Source organism: Oryctolagus cuniculus, chromosome 8 (assembly GCF_964237555.1).
Source record: "Oryctolagus cuniculus chromosome 8, mOryCun1.1, whole genome shotgun sequence".
Lineage (NCBI taxonomy): Eukaryota > Metazoa > Chordata > Mammalia > Lagomorpha > Leporidae > Oryctolagus > Oryctolagus cuniculus.
The window spans coordinates 90,370,586-90,390,392 of NC_091439.1; the positions used below are offsets into that span (position 1 = coordinate 90,370,586).

The 19,807-nt window shown below is 40.8% G+C and overlaps 2 protein-coding genes across 3 annotated transcripts in view; one reads left to right on the forward strand and one right to left on the reverse strand.

Moving 5' to 3' along the window:
* Positions 1-519: 519 nt before the first annotated feature.
* On the reverse strand, positions 520-18,043 carry THAP6 (THAP domain containing 6). Its single transcript, XM_002717110.5, has 5 exons — positions 17,908-18,043; positions 17,001-17,103; positions 15,645-15,852; positions 9,975-10,100; positions 520-3,158 (listed from the first exon to the last, which is right to left on the reverse strand). Exons 2-5 carry the CDS (start codon positions 17,078-17,080, stop codon positions 2,904-2,906), a joined length of 669 nt encoding a protein of 222 aa, XP_002717156.1. The 5' UTR covers positions 17,081-17,103; positions 17,908-18,043; the 3' UTR covers positions 520-2,903.
* The window catches only part of RCHY1 (ring finger and CHY zinc finger domain containing 1), a 31,697-nt gene continuing 29,623 nt past the window's right edge, over positions 17,734-19,807 (forward strand). For both annotated transcript variants that reach the window (XM_070048022.1, XM_002717011.5), the window contains exon 1: positions 17,734-18,232. In XM_070048022.1, the coding sequence (XP_069904123.1) occupies positions 18,143-18,232 (90 nt within the window). In that variant the 5' untranslated portion in view covers positions 17,734-18,142. The remainder of the gene's footprint in view (positions 18,233-19,807) is intronic.

Here is a 19,807-nt window from a genome sequence, read left to right on the forward strand (position 1 = left end):
CTGCTTAATTCTTTTTATCAGGGAATTACATTAATCCAATGGGATGAGCCAATTGGAGACCCTTTTAAGGCACATGTGCTCCAGAGTGGAAAAAAAAATCTATAATAAATTCAGAGGCCTGTAAAATTATTTTGGGGGGCAGGAAAGTCCATTGATCTAATCTGATAGGACATCATCCCCTCTACAGTCAAAAAACAAATTGTTGCAACTTCCAGCACGAAGGAAGCACAATGCTTGCCTGGCCTCTTTGGGTTCTGGAGTCAGCGTCCTCAACACCTAGGAACAGTGCTAGCCCCGACACATTGGTGCCAGCTTTGAGTGAGGCCCAAAGCAGGAAAGCGCTCCATGGCCAGGTCATGATTAGGGGCGAGCCCAGCGCCACTCAGGTCATCCAATCAAGCAGACGCCATGTTAGAGTGGTTGGTGGACAGAAAAGATGCCAAAGAAATGACAGCAGAATCTCATTTTTCTCTACAAATTTTATTGACAAACTGAATGTATAAAAACCACATAGACATCTCACTGGAGAAAATACTTTATTTTTCAAATAAATAATGCATTTTTCAACCCTCAATTATTTCTTTAATAATTCTATATTAAAACTAAACATATAATACATTTCATCTTTTCTCAAGTTAAAGACGATGGTATAATTGTAATTATCTTTAGAAACCAAAGTCTGTTTCCAGAAATTTAAACTTGACATGGAAAAAAATGCCACGTCAAGTCCTTCGTACCTGATTTGGTGCTGAGGTTGAACTGGTATACTGGTGTGTTCCAGGATCCAGAGGCTGTTCCGAGCTTTAAAGCAAACTAGAACCCTTAGGCAGCCTTAGCTGCCTGAAGAACGTGTGGATGGGGGGTGTCTTGGCGTTGCTTTGTGCCAGACAGTTCTTCCCGAGCTGGGCTGGGATCGCTGGGAACAGAGGACTGAGGTATATACTGTGTGTATGTATTTGGGATGGTGGGTGGCGAGGATCCTGTTTTGTAGGCTAGATTTCTACTGGAAGCCATTTCCTCCTAAGAATAAAGAACAAACGGGCAGCTCCAGGTCCTTCACGATACCAATATTTTGCTCAAGTTACCTAATTCTCACTGATCTTAGGGACAGTGGCAGAAGTTCAGTGATGTGAACACAAGCAGCCAAAGAGCTTGTGCAGGTGGTGGTGGAAGCAGATGCCAGGACCTTCCTCTTGGAAAGCCCCTCCAGGCTGGATTTATTCTAAGCAGCCAGCAGAGTATTAACACCCGGAGATACTGCATTGGGACACATCCTGTTATTTTCTGTCTTCTAGTGCCTTTTTAAAATTTATATGCTCACAAATAGAGTGAGGGAAAAAGTACATCTCCAAAGTATCTCCATAATACTTAAGATCACACCCAAACTTGTTACCAGAGTGGCTGTTATGGTTTCAAAATTAAATAACTAAAGTAAATAATGGGTAGCTAAGGAAAGGCTTTGTTTTCTTTTTTTAAATAGTAAAAATGTAAAGCATAATGCTTATCTCTCGTAAGTGGGTAAAAATCCCATTTAGAGGGAAGGTTTAGAATCCCACATAAAAACATAACATACAATAAAACACAGAAAATTCTTAAGTACAAAAAAGTTCAAGTGACTGTATCCTTACCAATATCAATATAACACAAAAAAAATTACAATGAGCAAATCAGCACAAAATGTGATTCATACTACAATGAAACAACCAATACTCAAACTCTAACCATGATAGCATGAACTTCCAAATGAGGCTCACCTATGTATACATGTGCTTCAAAACAGAGTGTGGCTTTGGCTAGTTTTTATTCTAGTCCAGAGTAGTTATGACAGTTTCAGTTGTTTTTAGTAAGAAATTAGGAGAAGAGCTAAATTTCTGATACTTGGATCAATCAGAAAATAGCTAAGTTAATTTTTTGTATATTCTTTAAGAAGCTATTTTAAACTTGCTGTTTTACTTATTTCTCTAAATAAAAGCCCTTGGTCAATCATCTATACTCTCCTCATTAAAGAAAACATTTTAATCCTCTCAAATTCCTTAAACTAGAAGAGCCACAACTATTAAAATCTTAATGGTTTCATCTATGTTTTGTGTTTTTTAAAAATGTCAGCAAAATTACTTTCTATAAAATACAAAGCAGCATTAAAATTATTCAGCTAATACTGGTATTCAAAAAGACCTTTATGAAGATATACCTTTATGATGAAATAACAGTCATAAAGCAAAATGTCCAGACCTTTCAGAGTAACTAGCCACTTTAAAATAAGACAGTTTGTTTTAAAAGCTATATTGGTTTACATCAAAGTGCTCTTAGTAAGAAGAATGATGTACTGTATTGAAAGACTGACAACTCATGGCTCTTAACGATTTTAAAGCCAACAAATCTTCACCAAGTGTAATTCTCAGTTCAGTATTATGGGAAGCCTTATAAAAAGACCCTTTAGTATTATTGGCAACTAAAGTACCTTGGATTGGATCCAAGATGGATATATGCTATAAATGAGCTGTGCTTCATAAGTAAAATTCACCATGTCATAAAGTGTATGATATTGCGTTCCTCGGAAGCCACAGTCTTGTGCTGAAGAAACAGGTAGTTCCTACTACTGTAACTTCACGTGCTGATCTTAGTCTTGCACAATTTTCTTCAGATTTTAACATCTTACAACAGTGATCTAGCACTAGTTCAGGCCTATAAAAACATAATTGTCACAAGTCACACAAAACCATGATAACTACCACATATGACTGTGCATTTTCAAAAAAAGTCTTTGGATAACAACTATAACACAGTATGCTTCAGAGGCTAAAGAAGCACTTTTAAATGATGGGCATATTTAGTGATGGAAATGACAAGTATTTTCTAAAAAGTTGTACCAATGCCAATTTTCGGTAGAACAGAATATTATTTCATGAAATATAATCTCTTTCTATGCTCTCCTGACAACACTCCCAACAGAAGGCATTCAGTCTATTTGCTGTTTCTTGGCTTATCAGACATTCATCCTTTAATTCCCTGATTGTCTTCATCAGTGATTTTTGGAAATGTTTTTCTCGTTCTAAAACATTCCGTAGGCTTTCCTTGGTATCTTCCAGCTCGCTGATCACATGATCTAATTTATGCTTAAGTTTCTTTGGACTGTCCATTACACTGTAGCTATGTTCCTAAAAACATAGACATTAAGTTATTAAATCACACAGGTAAGAAGTTAGATAAAAGCTTGTAATTAAGTCTTAGTTGTTTGTTTATAAAACTTAGAGATCTTTGAGTTGGCGCTGTTTAGAGGTTTAAAGAACATAGGAAAAGTGGAAGCAATATTTATGGTGTGTAGGGCTTCTCTCCTTTTTTTAAGGCTAGGCACATGTGAGGAGGGGAGAACGTTACTGATGGCAATCACTTTTCATCCTGGGATAGGTATCTGCTATGAACATGATAGTTGCACTGATTACACAGTTTTCTTTCCTTAAGGGAGGGGCCGGTAAGTAACAAACACACTTTCATTGTTAAATTTTCACTGAATTACTTAATTTTGATGAGTACTTCACTTTATAAGGGATGACAGAAAAAGAACACTGGTCCTGGTCCTACAACTGAGATTTATAGGACTCTGGTCTTGAATTTTTAGAGATAATTTAATTTTTTCAACATTCGTTAAGATTATATGTAAGTTTGCCTGGTATATTTTCTTTATTTGAAAATCAGGAAGCTAACACTGGCATATTTTACAGAGGTACTGTAAAATAGCTTTGCAAAGCTACTGATATTAAAATCAGTGAAGAGGACTTTTGCTGCCAGCCAAGATGAAGTAACTGGATGGACTCCTACCTCAAAGAACCAATATATGGCCAAAAGATGTACAAATAGTTTTGAAGATAATGGACACTGTGCAAGGAAGTCAGTTATTGCAGAGACGCTGGGCAATAAAGAAGTGAGCCTGTGACTGCTGCAGCCTACTATCTTGAGAGTTCTAGGCCTCAGTGCAAGGGTGGGGGGGGGGGGGAGACCCAGGCAGAGCTTGGGAATCCAAACTGAAGAAACAGTGCAAAGTTTCCAGAGAAACCAAGCTGGCTACAAACCATCAGACAAAGTACTAGAAAGAAGTGAACAGAAAACTGGACATCTTCCAAGGCTCCTCGAGTGTTCCATGAGTAAGATCAGTGCATGCCTGTGTGGAAGCTACTCAAGGTTGAAGAAAGAAAACCAGAGGAGATTAGCAGAGTCCTGTGCTCACGAGGACAGGCACTATTCCCACTGGTTAGATTAGAAAACGTCTACACTTTTGGAGCATTGAGTAGAGTCTTCCTTCAATAGTGGACAGCAAATAGCCCTATTTTGAGCACGTTCTAGACCTGCCTAACAAAGCAAAATCTCAAAGGAAACTGTTTCTAAATAACTATCTCAGAGCAATTCTCAAGAAAACAGAACAGAAATATACTAGAATCTAGCAAACTGAAAACAATGGGTGGATTTCAAAATTTATTAGCTTGGGCCAATGCTGTGGTGTAGCTGGCTAAGCTTCTGCCGGCAGTTCTGGAATCCCATACGGCCGCTGGTTCAAGTCCTGGCTGCTCCTCACCCAACCTTACTCTGCTATGGCCTGGGAAAGCAGTAAGAGATGGTCCAAGTGCTTGGGCCCCCACACCCATGTGGGAGACCCAGAAAAAGCTCAGCCCAGCTACAGCCGTTGCAGCCATTTGGAGAGTGAACCAGCGGACAGAAGACCTCTCTCTCTCTCTCTCTCTCTCTCTGTGTCTCTAAGTCTGCCTTTCAAATAAATAAACTAATTAAAAAATTTTATCAGGCATGCAACTAAGCAGGGAAAAATCCACCACAACAGAGATAAATCAATCAATGAAAAAAAACCAAGTCAGGACTTGATACAACTGTTAGAATTAGCAGGCAAGAAGAATTAAGTTATTAAAACCATATTCTAAATATTCAAAAAGGTAGAGGTGTGGAAAACAGTAAAAGATACAAATAGAACAACTAGAGATGGAAACTACAATGTGTGAAGTGAAACACACAGAGAATAGCAGATTAGACATTTCAGAAGAAGACTACTGAGTGTGAAGAAATACCAATAGGAACTATCCAGAACTGACCATAGATGAAAGGGGGACAGAAAGAACGAAAGCATCAGCAAGCTGTGGTGAACTGCAGATAGCCTCAACACATATGGTTAAGAGTCCCCAAAGGGGAAGAAAAGAAGCTAGGATAGAAATAGATGAAGGAAAAAAAAAAAAAAAAAAGCTCACCCAGGGGCCGGCACTATGGCACAGCAGGTTAACGCCCTGGCCTGAAGGGCTGGCATCCCATATGGATGCTGGTTCGAGACCCGGGGGCTCCACTTGGGCCATCCTCCACTGCACTCCCGGGCCATAGCAGATAGCTGGCCTGGAAGAGGGGAAACCGGGACAGAATCTGGTGCCCCGACTGGGACTAGAACCCAGTGTGCCGGCGCCGCAAGGCGGAGGATTAGCCTAGTGAGCCGTGGCACTGGCCAATAATACATTTTTAAAGAACTCATCATTAGCAGAACTAATGAACTATATGAAATGGTAAAGTAAGTCCTTCTGGCAGAATGATACCAGATGGAAATATGGACTTAAATGAAGGAATGAAAAGTTCTGGGAATTGCAACCACATGGGAAATACCTGGGTAAGATTGTTAGGCAATATTTAGGGAGAAATCACCTCTTTCAAAGGTAATTTACTACTTATTCAATTAATCCTAAAGAAAGCAGAGAAAGAAGAAAATGGGAACAAAAATAAATGGAATAGGAAAATGACACATTTAAACCTAACTTTATCAATCACCACACTAAGTGTAAATGGTCTAAGTAACCAAGTTAAAGGGTAGAGATTTATCACACTGGAATTTAAAAGAAAGCAAGACCCAAAAGTATTTGCTGCCGGCAAAAATTCATGCTTCAAAGAGAAAAAGACAGGAATTGGTTACAAGTAACAGAATGGAAAAAGATACCCCATGATAACACTAGTAAGAGGTCTAGAATGAGTATAGGACTGTCAAAGTCAACTGCACAGCAAATATGAGTATCAGGAATAAAGGACACAGCAAATATTAGTTTTAGGAATACCAGACATTTCTATCTAAATCATAAAGAGGTTAATTTATCAAAACATAAATATGTACTTAATAACAATGTTGCAAAATACAATTAAAAATCACTGAAAACTACAAGAAGAATTAGACAAATTATACTACAAGTTTAAATGTCTTTCCCAAAAATAGATGAACAGGAGCCAGAATCATGGTGCAGCAGGTTAAGTCACTGCCTTTGATGCTTTCATCCCATATGACACATGTTTGAGCACTGGCTACTCCACTTCTGATCCAGCTCCCTGCTAATATGCCCGAGCCTTCCATGAGGGAGACCCAGTTGAAGCTTCTGGCTCCTGGATTTGGCCTGATCCAGCCCTGGCCATTGCAGCCATTTGGGGAGTAAATCAGCCAATGGAGAGCTCTCTCCCTCTCAAATTAACATATAAATCTTAAAAAAAAAAAAAAAAAAAAGATGAACAAATACACAGAAATTCAGTTAGAATAAAGAAGACCTGAAAAACATTATCAAACAACTTGATCTACTGACATTTATTGAACATTTTAGGTATCATCAGCAAAATGGATATTTTTTGCAGATATACAGAATACATTTACTGAGACAGATTATTCGGTTGTAAGTCTCAATACATTTAAAAGGATTTAAGCTATGATATGCATATTCTGTGACCACAAAAGAATGAAATTAGAAATTAATAATAGAGGTCTAGAAAATCCTCAAATATTTGGAAACTATATAACATACTTCTAAGCTACTCATGGGTTGAGGAACAAATTAAAATGGAATTTGAAGTATTTTGAACTGAATGAAAATGAAAATATACTTAATTAGTAGAATGCTACTGAAAGAAAACTTTGGAAGAAATTACACTAAGGAAGAAACCTCAAAAAATGAATTCAGCTTCTCTCCTGGGTAACTAGAAAAACATGAGCTAATTTTATTGAAATAGACAGAAAAAAGGAAGTAACAATGAGTGAAAATTGATGAAGTAAGAAACACACAAAAATGAAAACTGGGGCTGGTGTTGTGATGTGGTATGTAAAGCTCCCGCCTGTGATGCCAGCAATATGGGTGCCAGTTCATGTCCGGCTGCTCCATTTCCAATCTGGCTCTCTGCCAATGGCCTGGGGAAAGCAGCAGAAAATGGCCCCAAGTGCTTGGGCCTCTCCACCCAACTGGAAGACCCAGATGGAGGTTCTTGGCTTCTGGCTTTGGGCTGGAGGAGTGCTGGCTATTGTGGCCATCTGGGGGAGTGAACCAGTGGATGGAAGATTTCTCTTTCTCTCTTTCTCCCTCTCTCTGTAACTCTTTAAAATAAATAGATAAATTTTTTTTAACAAAAGGAAATCAATGAAAGCTAGTTCTTTGACAACATCAATAAAATTGATAAATCTTGAAGAATAATTAGCAATAAAAGAGGACAGAAATAAATTATCAATGTCAGACTGAATGCTGTAACTACAGATTCTGCTGATAATAAAAGGATAAATAAGGAAAAGTTATTAACAACTTTAAGATAATAAATATGGCAACTGTGATGAAATGAACGAATTCTCTGGAAAAGAGAAGCTACCAACATTTTTTTCTCACACAGAAACTGTAGCTTCAGATAGCTTCAATGGGAATTTCTCTCAAATACATATAGAAGAAATAACACTAATTCTACATAAATTCTTCCAGAAAGTTGAAGAAGTTGATAATATTTTCAGCTCATTCTTTTTTCATTAAGATTTATTTATTTGAAAGACAGAGTTACAGAGCGAGGTAGAGCCAGAGAAAGAGAGTGAGAGTGAGAGAGAGAGAGAGGTCTTCCATCCACTGGTCCACTCCCCAAATTACTGCAACAGCTAGAGCTGAGCTGATCCGGAGCCAGGAGCCAGAAGCCTGTTCCGGGCCTCCCATGCAGGTGCAGGGGCCCAAGGACCTGGGCCATCCTCCACTGCTTTCCCAGGCCACAGCAGAGAGCTTGATCGTAAGTGGAGCAGCTGGGATCCGAACTGGTGCCCATAAGGAATGCCGGTGCTGCAGGCTGTGGCTTTAACCCACTGTGCCACAGCGCTGACCCCTCAGCTCATTCTTTCAATCAGCATTATTCTGGATTTGAAAGTAGACAAAGATGTTACAAGGGAAAACCAAAAACCGGGCAAATATCCCTCTTGAACATACAAGGAAAGATTAAACAACAATTTAACAAATCTACTCCAATATTATATAAGAGGGTTGACACATAATGAGGAATAGGTTTTACTCCAGGAACAAAAGGTTTGTTTAACATCTAAAAATTGCTGTAATAAAAAGAAAAATAATAGGCTCTTTTTTTTTTTTTTTTTTTTTGACAGGCAGAGTTAAGACAGTGAGAGACAGAGAGAGAGACAGAGAGAAAGGTCTTCCTTTTCCATTGGTTCACCCCCCAAGTGGTGCTGCACCGATCCAAAGCCAGGAGCCAGGTGCTTCCTCCTGGTCTCCCATGCAGGTGCAGGGCCCAAGCACTTGGGCCATCCTCCACTGTCTTCCCGGGCCGCAGTAGAGCTGGACTGGAAGAGGAGCAACCGGGACAGAACCGGTGCCCCAACCAGGACTAGAACCCGGGGTGCCGGCGCCGTAGGCAGAGGATTAGCCTAGTGAGCCGCGGCGCCAGCCAAAGCATAGGCTCTTTCTCTTCGTGTATATATATATATACATATATATATATGGCACTTGACAAAACAGTAATTTCTGATTAAAACACTCAGCAAACTAGGAGCAGAAGGACACTAGCTCAGTCTGATAAAGGCCTTTCTGAAAAGCCTAACATTATATTTAGTGGCACAAAACTGAATGCCTTCCTCTTAACATCAGGAAAAAGGCATTAAGATTGGTTCTCAGTAATTCTATTTAGCATAGTCCTGGAAGTTCCAGACAGTACAATAAAGCAAGAAAATGAAGAATTAAAACTGTCTTCAATCATAGAAAACATGCTTATCTATGTAAAAAATCTGATAACCTCTACATAAAAAGCTGCTATAAAATGTGTGTAACAAGTTTCTTGGATATAACAGCAATACCGAAAATCAATTATATTTCCATATGCCAACAATAAACAAAATAATACCAATCACAATAGCTTCCAAACATAAAATACATAAACCTGCTGAAGAAGCGAAAGATCTGAGCACACTTAAAACTAAAAATACCGCTGAGAGAAATTAAAGACCTCTGTAAATGGAAATGTACTCATAATTAATTCATGAGTTGACAGACTTAGTATTATTAAGATGTCAGTTCTTCCCAATTGGATCTGTACATTCAACAGAAGATAGTTTAAATGCAATTACTTTTTGGCAGAAATTTACAAAGTGATTCCAAAAAACACATAAAAACGCAAAGAACCTAATAGACAAAACAACTCTAAAAAAAAAAGTTGGAGGACTAACACTGCCTGATTTTAAGAATTATTATAAAGCTATAGTAATCAAGATAGTGAAACAGATCTGGATCCCAGGCCTGCTTCTAACATGAAAAGGAAGTGAGCTGGAAAAATAAATGCAAGCTTGAAGACTCTGTATGTGTATGAATGATCTTTAAGAAAACCTAAAGACACAGTTATTTTTTATTAGATATTCTCACACAGGAAATAGAGTGCTTAAAGGGAGAAATTATTTTCTTGGTAGAAATATTCTTGCAAGTGCATCTTTCATACTAAATAGTATATAAACAAAGGATTAACTATTGCATGCATATAAATTACAATGACCATGGGAGGCAATATTACTTGTGGATTTTATATATTGAAAAAAAAATCTCAAACACCTAACCCTTACAAGGTTTTGTCTAATATTCTGAAAAGTCTAGTACTAATGGACAGGACACATTTATCTTAAGAGTATCAACATTAGCTCAGTAGGCAATTTTACTTACACAAATGAACTGGGACTGGAATTCTTCAATACATGAGGAAGCACCAACAAGCTTGTGATTGTGATTTGTTACTGGAATGGTTTTAAGGGTGAAATTTTTTCTACAATGAATATTTTCTCTTTTCTCCTGTGAAGAACAGTTAATAAAGAATCAATGAGATACTCTGTTCATTAAATTTTTATTCCTTAACTTTGTTTAGTGAAAATACCACATTTCTTTTCATAAAAACTACTTTAAAAAAAAACAGTAGATTCCATTCAGATTACTTATTAAAATTCATCTGGAAACACAAATTTTCCAAAAAAGAAGAGTCCTAATGAGGGGAGGATATGAGGATATGTCCTACTAGCTATTAAAAATGTGTTACACAGTAATAACAGTTAATACTTTCTTAGCACTAAATAGAAAAAAATTCCAGGAAAAGATAGTCACGCACAAGACTCTTTTCAACACAAGAAAAAATATAGAACTGATTAAAACCTGAATTTCAAAAAATGAAAAATAGGGGCTGGCACTGTGGCATTGTTTAGCAAATACTAAAAACACAACTTATACCAAGGATTAGGGCTGATATGAACAGCTAGTAGATTATACAGCTTTCTGATAAGCCTTTGGGAGATCTGTATTACAAGCAATTTAGACATGTGCATGCTTTTTGATTCAATTTTACTTCCAGGAATTTAAAGTGGAAGGATATGTATAAAGATCTGCTGTAATAATGTTCATTTTTGGGATCGGCATTGTGGCATAGTGGGTAAAGTTGCTGCCTATGATCTCAGCATTTCACATGCGTGCCATTTTGTGTCCCAGCTGTTCCACTTCTGATCCAGCTCTTGCTAATGGCCTCAGAAAAGCAGTGGAGCATGGCCCAAGTGTTTGGGTTCCTGCCATCCATGTGGGAGACCCAAATGAAAGTCGTAGTTCCTGGCTGTTGTGGCCATCTGAGGAGTTATCAGCAGATAGATGCTCTCTCTCCTTCCCATAAGTAAATCTTTTAAAAAGATGTTCATTTTAGTGCAGTTTAAAATCCTGAAAGGTGATAATCTACCATTGATTGCAAAACTGATAACATTTTTCTTTTACAGGGTCAACTGCTGTACTCCTATAATCATTAAAAATATTCTTTAAAACTGGGAGTGGGCATTTAACCTAGCAGTTAAGCCACTCATGTCCCACATCAGAGTGCCTGTATGTACTTCCTGGTTCTGGCTCCTGACTCTAGTGTCCCACCAAAGCAGACCCTGGGAGGCAGTGGTGATGGCTCAAGTAACTTGGTTCCTGCAACCCATGTGGGAGACTCAAATTGTGTTTCTGGCTCTTGGCTCTGGCCCTGGCCAATGCAGGCATTTTGGGAGTGAACCAATAGAAGAGAGTTCACTGTCTGGGAAAACAGAATAACAACAACAAAAACAAAACAAAAAACAAGAAAAAGAGAGTTTAATAAAACTGTTAAGTCCTGCTGACGTTGTGAACCCAGAGAAACTTTTATGTATGACAGGACGTCTATGGTTTGTGAAAATGGACTAAGATAAAAATGAAAAGTACAAACATTCTCAGCAAAGGCTCCATCAAGTTCAAGATACTCTTCTAAGTATTAATACAAGCCATTTAGTCCATCCCTAAAGAACTAAGGATCATGGGAATTTAACCATGCCATTGCAGCCATTTTTACATTATTATGTGAAGAAAAATCGTGCCCTTTAAAGATTTTTTAAGATGAAGAAGCAGGAGTCATAAAGAGCCCAATCTCATAAGATGTACACCTAATGATTTCCCACCAAACTCCTGCAAAATTGTCCTAGATTGCTAACAGCAATGAGCACATTGTTATGGTACAGGAACTCACTGGTGAAGCATTTCTAAGCATTTTTCTGCTGAAGCTTTGGCTAACTATCTCAAAATACTCTCCTAAAAGGCAGATGTTATCATTCTTTGGCCCTCCAGAAAGTCAACGCAAAATGCTGAGTATCCCAAAAAACTGTTGCTATTGGTTTGCTTGTGTCTTGTTTTCAAGATTGTGCTGGTAAAGCCACGTTCTGCATCTTGTTCCAGTTCTTCAGGATCTTTATCCTATTTTGTTGAAAATTTCCATTGTAAACTCTATTCTTGTCTACAGTTGGACAGTGCAAGTTTCAGTACCCAGGGCAGAAATATTGCTGGCCAGCGCCACGGCTCACTAGGCTAATCCTCAGCCTTGCGGCGCCGGCACACCGGGTTCTAGCCCCGGTCGGGGCGCCGGATTCTGTCCCAGTTGCCCCTCTTCCAGGCCAGCTCTCTGCTGTGGCCAGGGGGTGCAGTGGAGGATGGCCCAAGTGCTTGGGCCCTGCACCCCATGGGAGACCAGGATAAGTACCTGGCTCCTGCCATCGGATCAGCGCGGTGTGCCGGCTGCAGCTGCCGACCGCGGCGGCCATTGGAGGGTGAACCAACGGCAAAGGAAGACCTTTCTCTCTGTCTCTCTCTCTCTCACTGTCCACTCTGCCTGTTTAAAAAAAAAAAAAAAAAGAAATATTGCTACATTAAAAAAAAATATTTATTTATTTATTTGAAAGGTGGATTTACAGAGAGGCAGAGGCAGAGAGATAGGTCTTCCATCTGCCGATTCACTCCTTAAATGGCTGCAATGGGTGGAGTTGGGCCGATCTGAAGCCACAAGCCAGGAGTTTCTTCTGGAGCTTTCCCAAGCCACAGCAGGAAGCTGGATTGGAAGTTGAGCAGCCAGCTCTCAAACTGGCACCCATATTGGACATGTGCACTGCAGACTGTGGCTTTATCCCCTACGCCAGAGCTCCCCCTTATTGCTACATTTTTTCCAGTCACACTTGTAGAAGTGGAATCAATTGAGATGTCTATGGTGTTGGCTATGCTTCTGCTGTTAATTATTGATCCTCTTCAATTAGGGCATGAACAAGATTAATTTTTTCCTTCCAATTAATGCGGATGGTTTGCTGCTACAGGCTTTAACCTTATCTCTTCCTAAAATCAGTTACCCATTTGAAAACTGTTTTGAGGCACTGTACCTATGAACTTCCCATACAGCATCAAGGATTTCACCATTGTTCCATCCAAGCTTCACCATAAATTGGATTTTTGTTGGTTCAATTTGAGTAGAATTCATGTTGCTTTGATAGAGGCTCTTTTCAGACTGTTGTCTTATCTTTTGTGCTTCAAACTAGATCTTACTCATACATACTGTAAAAAGTTAGCTACTGAGTTTATTTTGGTGCAATAAATTTTTGAAATCCATGCATAGTTTATAAATAATATACACTTTCTATGAACCTGTTGAAGCCCCTTATATTAATGGTGGGACTGTGAATTTGCAAAACCACTTTGGAAACCATGGCACTATCTACTCAAGCTGAACCAGCAAACAAAATGTTAACACTTGTAACATTTATAATAGCCCCAAAGTGAAAGCAACTCAAGTGTTCCAGAGTAGGAGGGAGAAACCATAGCTTATACAAATGAATACTACATAGCAAAGAAAGCAAATGGATTACTATCACAGAGAGTAAATGGAATACTAACATGGTTGAGTCACACAAAATGTAAAACTAAAGAAGCCAGGATATATAATATAGGACTCATTTATGTAATTAATAGTGACTGAAGTCAGCATAGGTTATCCTTGCAGGAGGTAGTGACCAAGAAAGAGCCCTCTAGGGGGCTGTTAATGTTCTGTATCTTGGTCTGGGAGCATTTACTTGAGTGTATATGCTTTGTGAAAATTCATTATTTGTACACTTATGCTGTGCCCACTTTTCCACATTATAGTTCAATAATGTTTAGTTGAAAGATATATTGGCTTCTTTTTAAAATGTGATGTATACAGATTTGCAGCACAATCTTGTGAGAACTTGTTAAAAAAGGCAGATTCCAGGACCAATCAAAATTACTGAATCAAATTTTCTATAAGTGGAGTAAACTCCCCAGATAATTCTTATGGAATCCAAAGCCTGAAAGCCTTCATGTGGGGAAGATATTTAATGTCACAGAAAGTAATAAAGAGTGGACTTTGGAGACAAAATGCCTGCATTCAATTCAAGTCTCTGATATTTAGTAAGTTGTGTGATCCTGGGGAATGCATTCCAGTTTCCTGGGCTGTGCTTTCCTCAAATGATAAAATGAAAACAGTAGTACTTTCCTCTTATGGTTGTTTTTGAGGAGGAAAGTGAGTTTCTATGTAAAGTGCTTAAACAGTGACTGGCACCTAGTAAGTACTGTATAAATACAAAAACAGAAAAACAAGTATCTGTAAATATAGGTGAATTTATACATAAGCTACAAATGACTGCAGAGATATTCATGAAAGTGTTCATACTGTTATCTCTGGATTATGTGATATTTTGAATTTTGCTTTTATCACCTAATTTCCTATAACGAAAAATTTCTTTGTTATGAACAGTTGCTTTTGAAAGTTGGTAATGTGATTTAGTTGACTATGCTTTTCTTAATATCTTCTAAACATTACAGCTAGAGGACACCTTGCTAGTAGGAAACAAAATCTTTAGAGCAAATTGCACATGAAATTATACATTTATTAAGTAGAAGAAAGTGAGGCATTCTCTACTTGGTCACTCAGGCACTGTGACAGGACCAAGTAGAGAGAGTGCCCGAGTCCGCACAGGACCAAGCACAATTCTGCACAACTTTCCTTGTTTCCAGCTATCAGGAAGGAGAGACCTTTCCATGGAGGCTGAGTACTATATTAGGAATCCACAGGCTTTTCCTGCATTTTCCACACTGGAATTAACCAATCAGGCAACAGTTTCTAGAGGCAAGTACACTTTCAGGTATATAAAGTCAAGAGATACTGAGGGTGAGGTAGTCAACCCATGGTACTATCACTGAGAAAAAACAAGTAATTCAACTAGAGTGTACTTATTTAACCCTCTTTCTGGGTTTTCTTTTTTGACCTTTTCTCTCCTTTCTTTCTCCTATTCATCTCTTTTGATTTTCTTCCTTTTGGTCCTTCCTAGGCTTTAAGTTTGCTTGTATGTAGCTCTTAGAAGTTAGTGGCTCTGCTTCTGACTTACGCACCAGTGTGAAGAGTGTCAACTCAGAAAGTTCAATCTCATGTTAATCTTTATTAAATGTTTTTTTTATTTGAAAGGTAGACAGATAGGGCTCTCACCTGCTGGTTTATTCCCCAAATGCCTACAGGGGCTGGGGTAGGGCTGTAGCCAGAAGCTGGGAACTCAATCAGGTCTCCCATGTGGGTGGCAGGGACCTAACTATTTTAGCTACCACCTGCTGCTTTCTAAGGTCTGAATTAGCAGGATGCTGGAATAGGGAGCTGGAGTCAAGAATCAAACCTACAAACAATGATATAGGGTGTGGGCTTGGTAATTAGCATCTTAACCACTAGATCAAAGGCCTACCCATAATCTCCATTTTTTAGTCACAAATCTTGAATTATGCCAACTCCTAAAGTCAACACTAACTTAATCAAACTTTAGTAATGTACAAATATTTCAGTGGCTCCTTATAAAATACTTCTTTGTACCTAAGACATTTTAAAAGTTTAAGGTACAACCTACACATTAAATAAGGAAGAATGGATTTCAGATGAACAGCAAACAATAAAAATGTTAGCAGAGTGGTGAAGGTTCTTTAACAGCACCCAAAAAGTGAGTAATGATGGTAAGCAGAATCTCATAAACAAACCTTTAAGTGAAATGAAGAATCAAAGATAGATGGTATGACTCCAGGTTTCAACTTAATATTTGGAGTACTTCTATCAAAATCTGACTTCTTAAAGTGCCTTGAGCATAACACATCTCCTTTTTTAGGTTCCCAAATGCCTGCAGCATTCACATCAAGTCTTTTCATTGCCAATACCCATTTTCTTTTGATGTTTTCATCTGTGGGGAATCTAGAAAAGAATATTAAAAATTAAACAGTATGGATATACTTGAATTAAATCTGTCTTATATAACTGGCTAAGGCTGAATTAATTCCTTCACTAGTTTGTTACCACTCTTGGGAACTGAAATATTCAGGGAACTATGTTTTATGTTTTCATAAATCTCAATTTTAATGTTCAGATTTTCTGCCAATTATGCTGTAGACTGTAGCCCTCATTTCAATTCTTCGCCTAAGGAAGAAAAATTTCAATGGATATTCAGCACTTTATATTAAGATCCACAGTTGAAAGGTTTTTCTTAATCCATAAGTGATAAAGAATGTCCCTTAGCCTTTTCCTATCTGAAGTGATTTCCAGATTTTCTCTCTGGTGAATAGGGCTCCTTGTACTTTCATTTTTCTGTAGCACAAGAAAATTTCTTAGTCCAGCATTTAATATACAGCAGGTCTACAAATGCTTGGTGACTGAGAAGTTGCAGAGTTTGGAGTTCTGGGGATCAGACCTTTTTTGAGAGATCTGGACGCCAATAAATTTCTAAATTTTCCAAGCTGGTTCAGATCTTTTTTGGAATACAGTAGGGTACATGTGGGTAGCAAATCTCTAGCAGATAGCACAGTGCCTGACACGTAAGTGGCAAAATAAATCTTCAGGAAATGAATCATTTTAAAATCTTATTGCTCATTCTCTCCTGCGGTTGTGAGGAGTATAGCTAAAACACTAAATTAGGATCATCTGGACTTACCTGTAATGCAGCTAAACAACCCTCGGTCGAACATGTAATTTATTTTCCTACAACCTATCCTTGGTCTATTTCTAAACAGAAAAGACAGTATATATTTGAGCAAAGCAGCTTCCTTCAGATTGTCAACTACATATAAGCCACACTGAATTTCCTTGAAGGTATGTTAAAATGCAAAGTAATATTAGCAAATTGATTTGGATATATATATATTTTGTTAACTAGTCTCTTGAAAACCTTGGCAGGTATCTTAAACTACATTGCAAAAGTGTAAGGTTGTCACTGTCACTTCAAGTTTAACTGAAAAGGTGATTTTAAAAGCACTTGGGCACTCAAGTTCAAAACTGAATACTTCAACAGAACGATCTTGGCTTTCTATCCGTCAACAGCACTCTGCTTAACCATGGCCGAATCTTACACGTGAAACGTCAGTCCCTTCAATTTGGAATTTGGCAAGCAGCGGGAAGCGCATCCAATGGCAGAGCAACATTTCACCATGATTTTAGCAGCTCATCAAGGAACTGAAAGAACAGGAATACGCGAAGTTAGTGACTTCAGAGCAGCCTGGGAGCCTCCTCACCTCTCCCAGGACGTTTTAGGACACATGTAACAACGCGACAAAGCCGAAGGCCAATGTTCCCTTCCAAGCCCTGCAGCTCTGCGCATCAAATGTTCCGGGGGCTTGGCGCTTTCATAAGGTGAGGGGTCTACCTGCACTTCTGGAGCCTTGCACACGGCCAGCCCCGCGCCCCCCAAGACCTCCTGGCGCGCTAACCGCGGCTCGCCTGGCCGCCTACCCGGGCACCCGGCTCCGGTCAGTGCCTGGCACCTCGGGCCTCCCAGGCCCCCGCTTCTCCCTCGCACTTGGCCGTCATTCTACATTTACCCCCGCGACTCTGACCAAAGTTTTCCTCCCCGCCCGGCCGGGCGCTGCGTGAGGGGGCGGTGGGGCCGTCTATGCTTTCACTTTTTCGTCCTCACGGCTCAGCCGCGGACGGGGCCCACAGTCAACGTGAATACACTGAATGAATGACTGAAGCAAGAGCGAGCAGAGCCGAAGGGGACGGGAGCAAGCAGCAGGTCGCGGCGCCGGCGCGCGCACGGCCCGGCTCCCGAGCTCCAGGCCTGGCGGCGCTCCGCCCCCTTCTCGAGGCTCCCGGCCGCCCGAGGGAGGGAGGGGCCGCCCTGTCACAGGTGCCGGTCCCCTTCCTCGAGGGCCAGCTGGCGTCTGCGCGCCGCTGCAGTCCTCCTCGCTCCGAGACGTGCTCCAGAATTCGGGCCGGCAGCGATGCGGAGCAAAGCAGCAGCGACATAAGAGTAATTACCGTTCGCAGCGAAGACAGCGACTACCATCGACGACAGATATTGCGTCTCCCCTCGCTTCCGCCCCGTCGCCCCGGGAACCGGAAATCGGCCTGCCCCGGGTCACGTGCCCCTCCGCCATCTTGGCCCCGGTGGCAGCAGCGGCCGGGAGGGGGTGCGCCCGAGCGGCGCTGCTTCTCTGGGCGTGGTTTGCATCCTGGGGGAAGGGTCTGTGGTGTGTGAGGGGAGGTGGTGGAGATGGCGGCGACGGCGCGGGAAGATGGCGCCCGCAGCCGGCAGCGAGGGCAGCGGGGCTGCGAGCACTATGACAGAGGATGTCTCTTGAAGGTGACGGCTTCAATGGGCTCATCTCCGACGAGCTTCCGCCGGGCAGGGCTGGGGGCGGGGTGGGCAGGGCGGTGAGGCTTGGGTTTGGAGTTTGAAGCTAGGTTGTTTGTCGGGCTACCTCGCTACCTGAAATGTTTTGGCCAGGCGACCATAGGCCCCGTATTTCTTCCCTGTGTGGTCTTTTGCAAGCAGAAACTCTTTTGCTTGGGATGAGGGTCGGCTTGTGCAAATCCGTTTCCCAATGGGTTTATTCGTCTCTTGCTGCTGGAAGTAGACTGAGGTAGCCCCTGGGCCCACTTCCGGCGTGTGATGAAATAATGAGAGGAGGGTGGGAAACGGGAGACTGGAAAACGAGTTCAGCTCCTGTGGTAATAGTTCAGAGCCTGCTAGCTTCATTTGAGAGGCCATGCAAATATCCAGAGCTGTGAAGGAGAAAATATGTGTGTGAAGTCGGAAGTGTGAGCGCTGTGAAATGGAACATTACGTATGGAAAAGTGCGTCGTGTGTATATATGGCGACTTTTGCTGTTTGAATAATCCGGAGGTTTTTGAATTGGCACCCATCCAATTGAAGTGTCCCGATTTTTCTTGCAAGAAGTGGTAGCTTTTGCTTAGAAAGGTTGAGGGTTGGAGTTGCACGGCCCTGTCTCCAAATCTGAAGACGTTCCCATTAATCGCTGTGATTTGGAGCAAGCTGGTGTTTTAAATACCTCTTATGCTCCACAGGAATGATAGAAGTTCCGCTTCATAAACAAGTATGAGGGTTATAAACTAAAGAGCATATATGGTGTTTTAGCAGGGTGCTTTGCCTGGGATGAGTGTAAATGTAGACCTAGCACCACCGCTGTTGTCATCACCCAGTCGCCGTCCTGAATTCTTTGGTGGTTCCACTTCACCAGCCAGCCGTGCCGATGGTCATTGACTGGAGTCATTAGATACAGGTGGTAGTCTCAGGCTGGGACGAACCACATAAACTCTTTTCTGTAGGCCATGGTTAGGGAAACGTTCCGTTGTGTTGGATGGGGCCGTTCAAATGTTGTGTAAGGAAATGGAATGCTATCCTTACTTTCCATTTCTGTTGAGATATTCTTTTACTCTTTTTAAAAAAAGATTTACTTTATTTATTTGAAAGACAGAGTTACTGATAGAGGTAGAGACAGAGAGAGAGAGGTCTTCCATCCGCTGGTTCACTCTTCAGATGGCCACAATGGCTGGAGCTGTGCCGATCCAAAGCCAGGAGCTTTTTCTGTGTCTCCCACGTGGGTGCAGGGGCCCAAGGACTTGGGCCATCTTCTGCTATCCCAGGCCACAGCAGAGAGCTGGATTGGAAGTGGAGCAGGCCAGACTAGAACCGGCGCCCATATGGGATGCAGGCGCTTCAGGACAGGGCTTTAACCCACTGTGCCACAGCGCCTGCCCGGGAGATGTTCTATTACTCTTTCAAACTTGAGATCTAAAACGAATTTGATATCTTAGACTCTTCTGTCCCCTCTGAAGAAACCACAGAACTAGATCTGTTTCATGGCATTCAGATAGTTGGCCCCGAGTGTCACTTTTTTGCCTTCCTCCTCCCTTC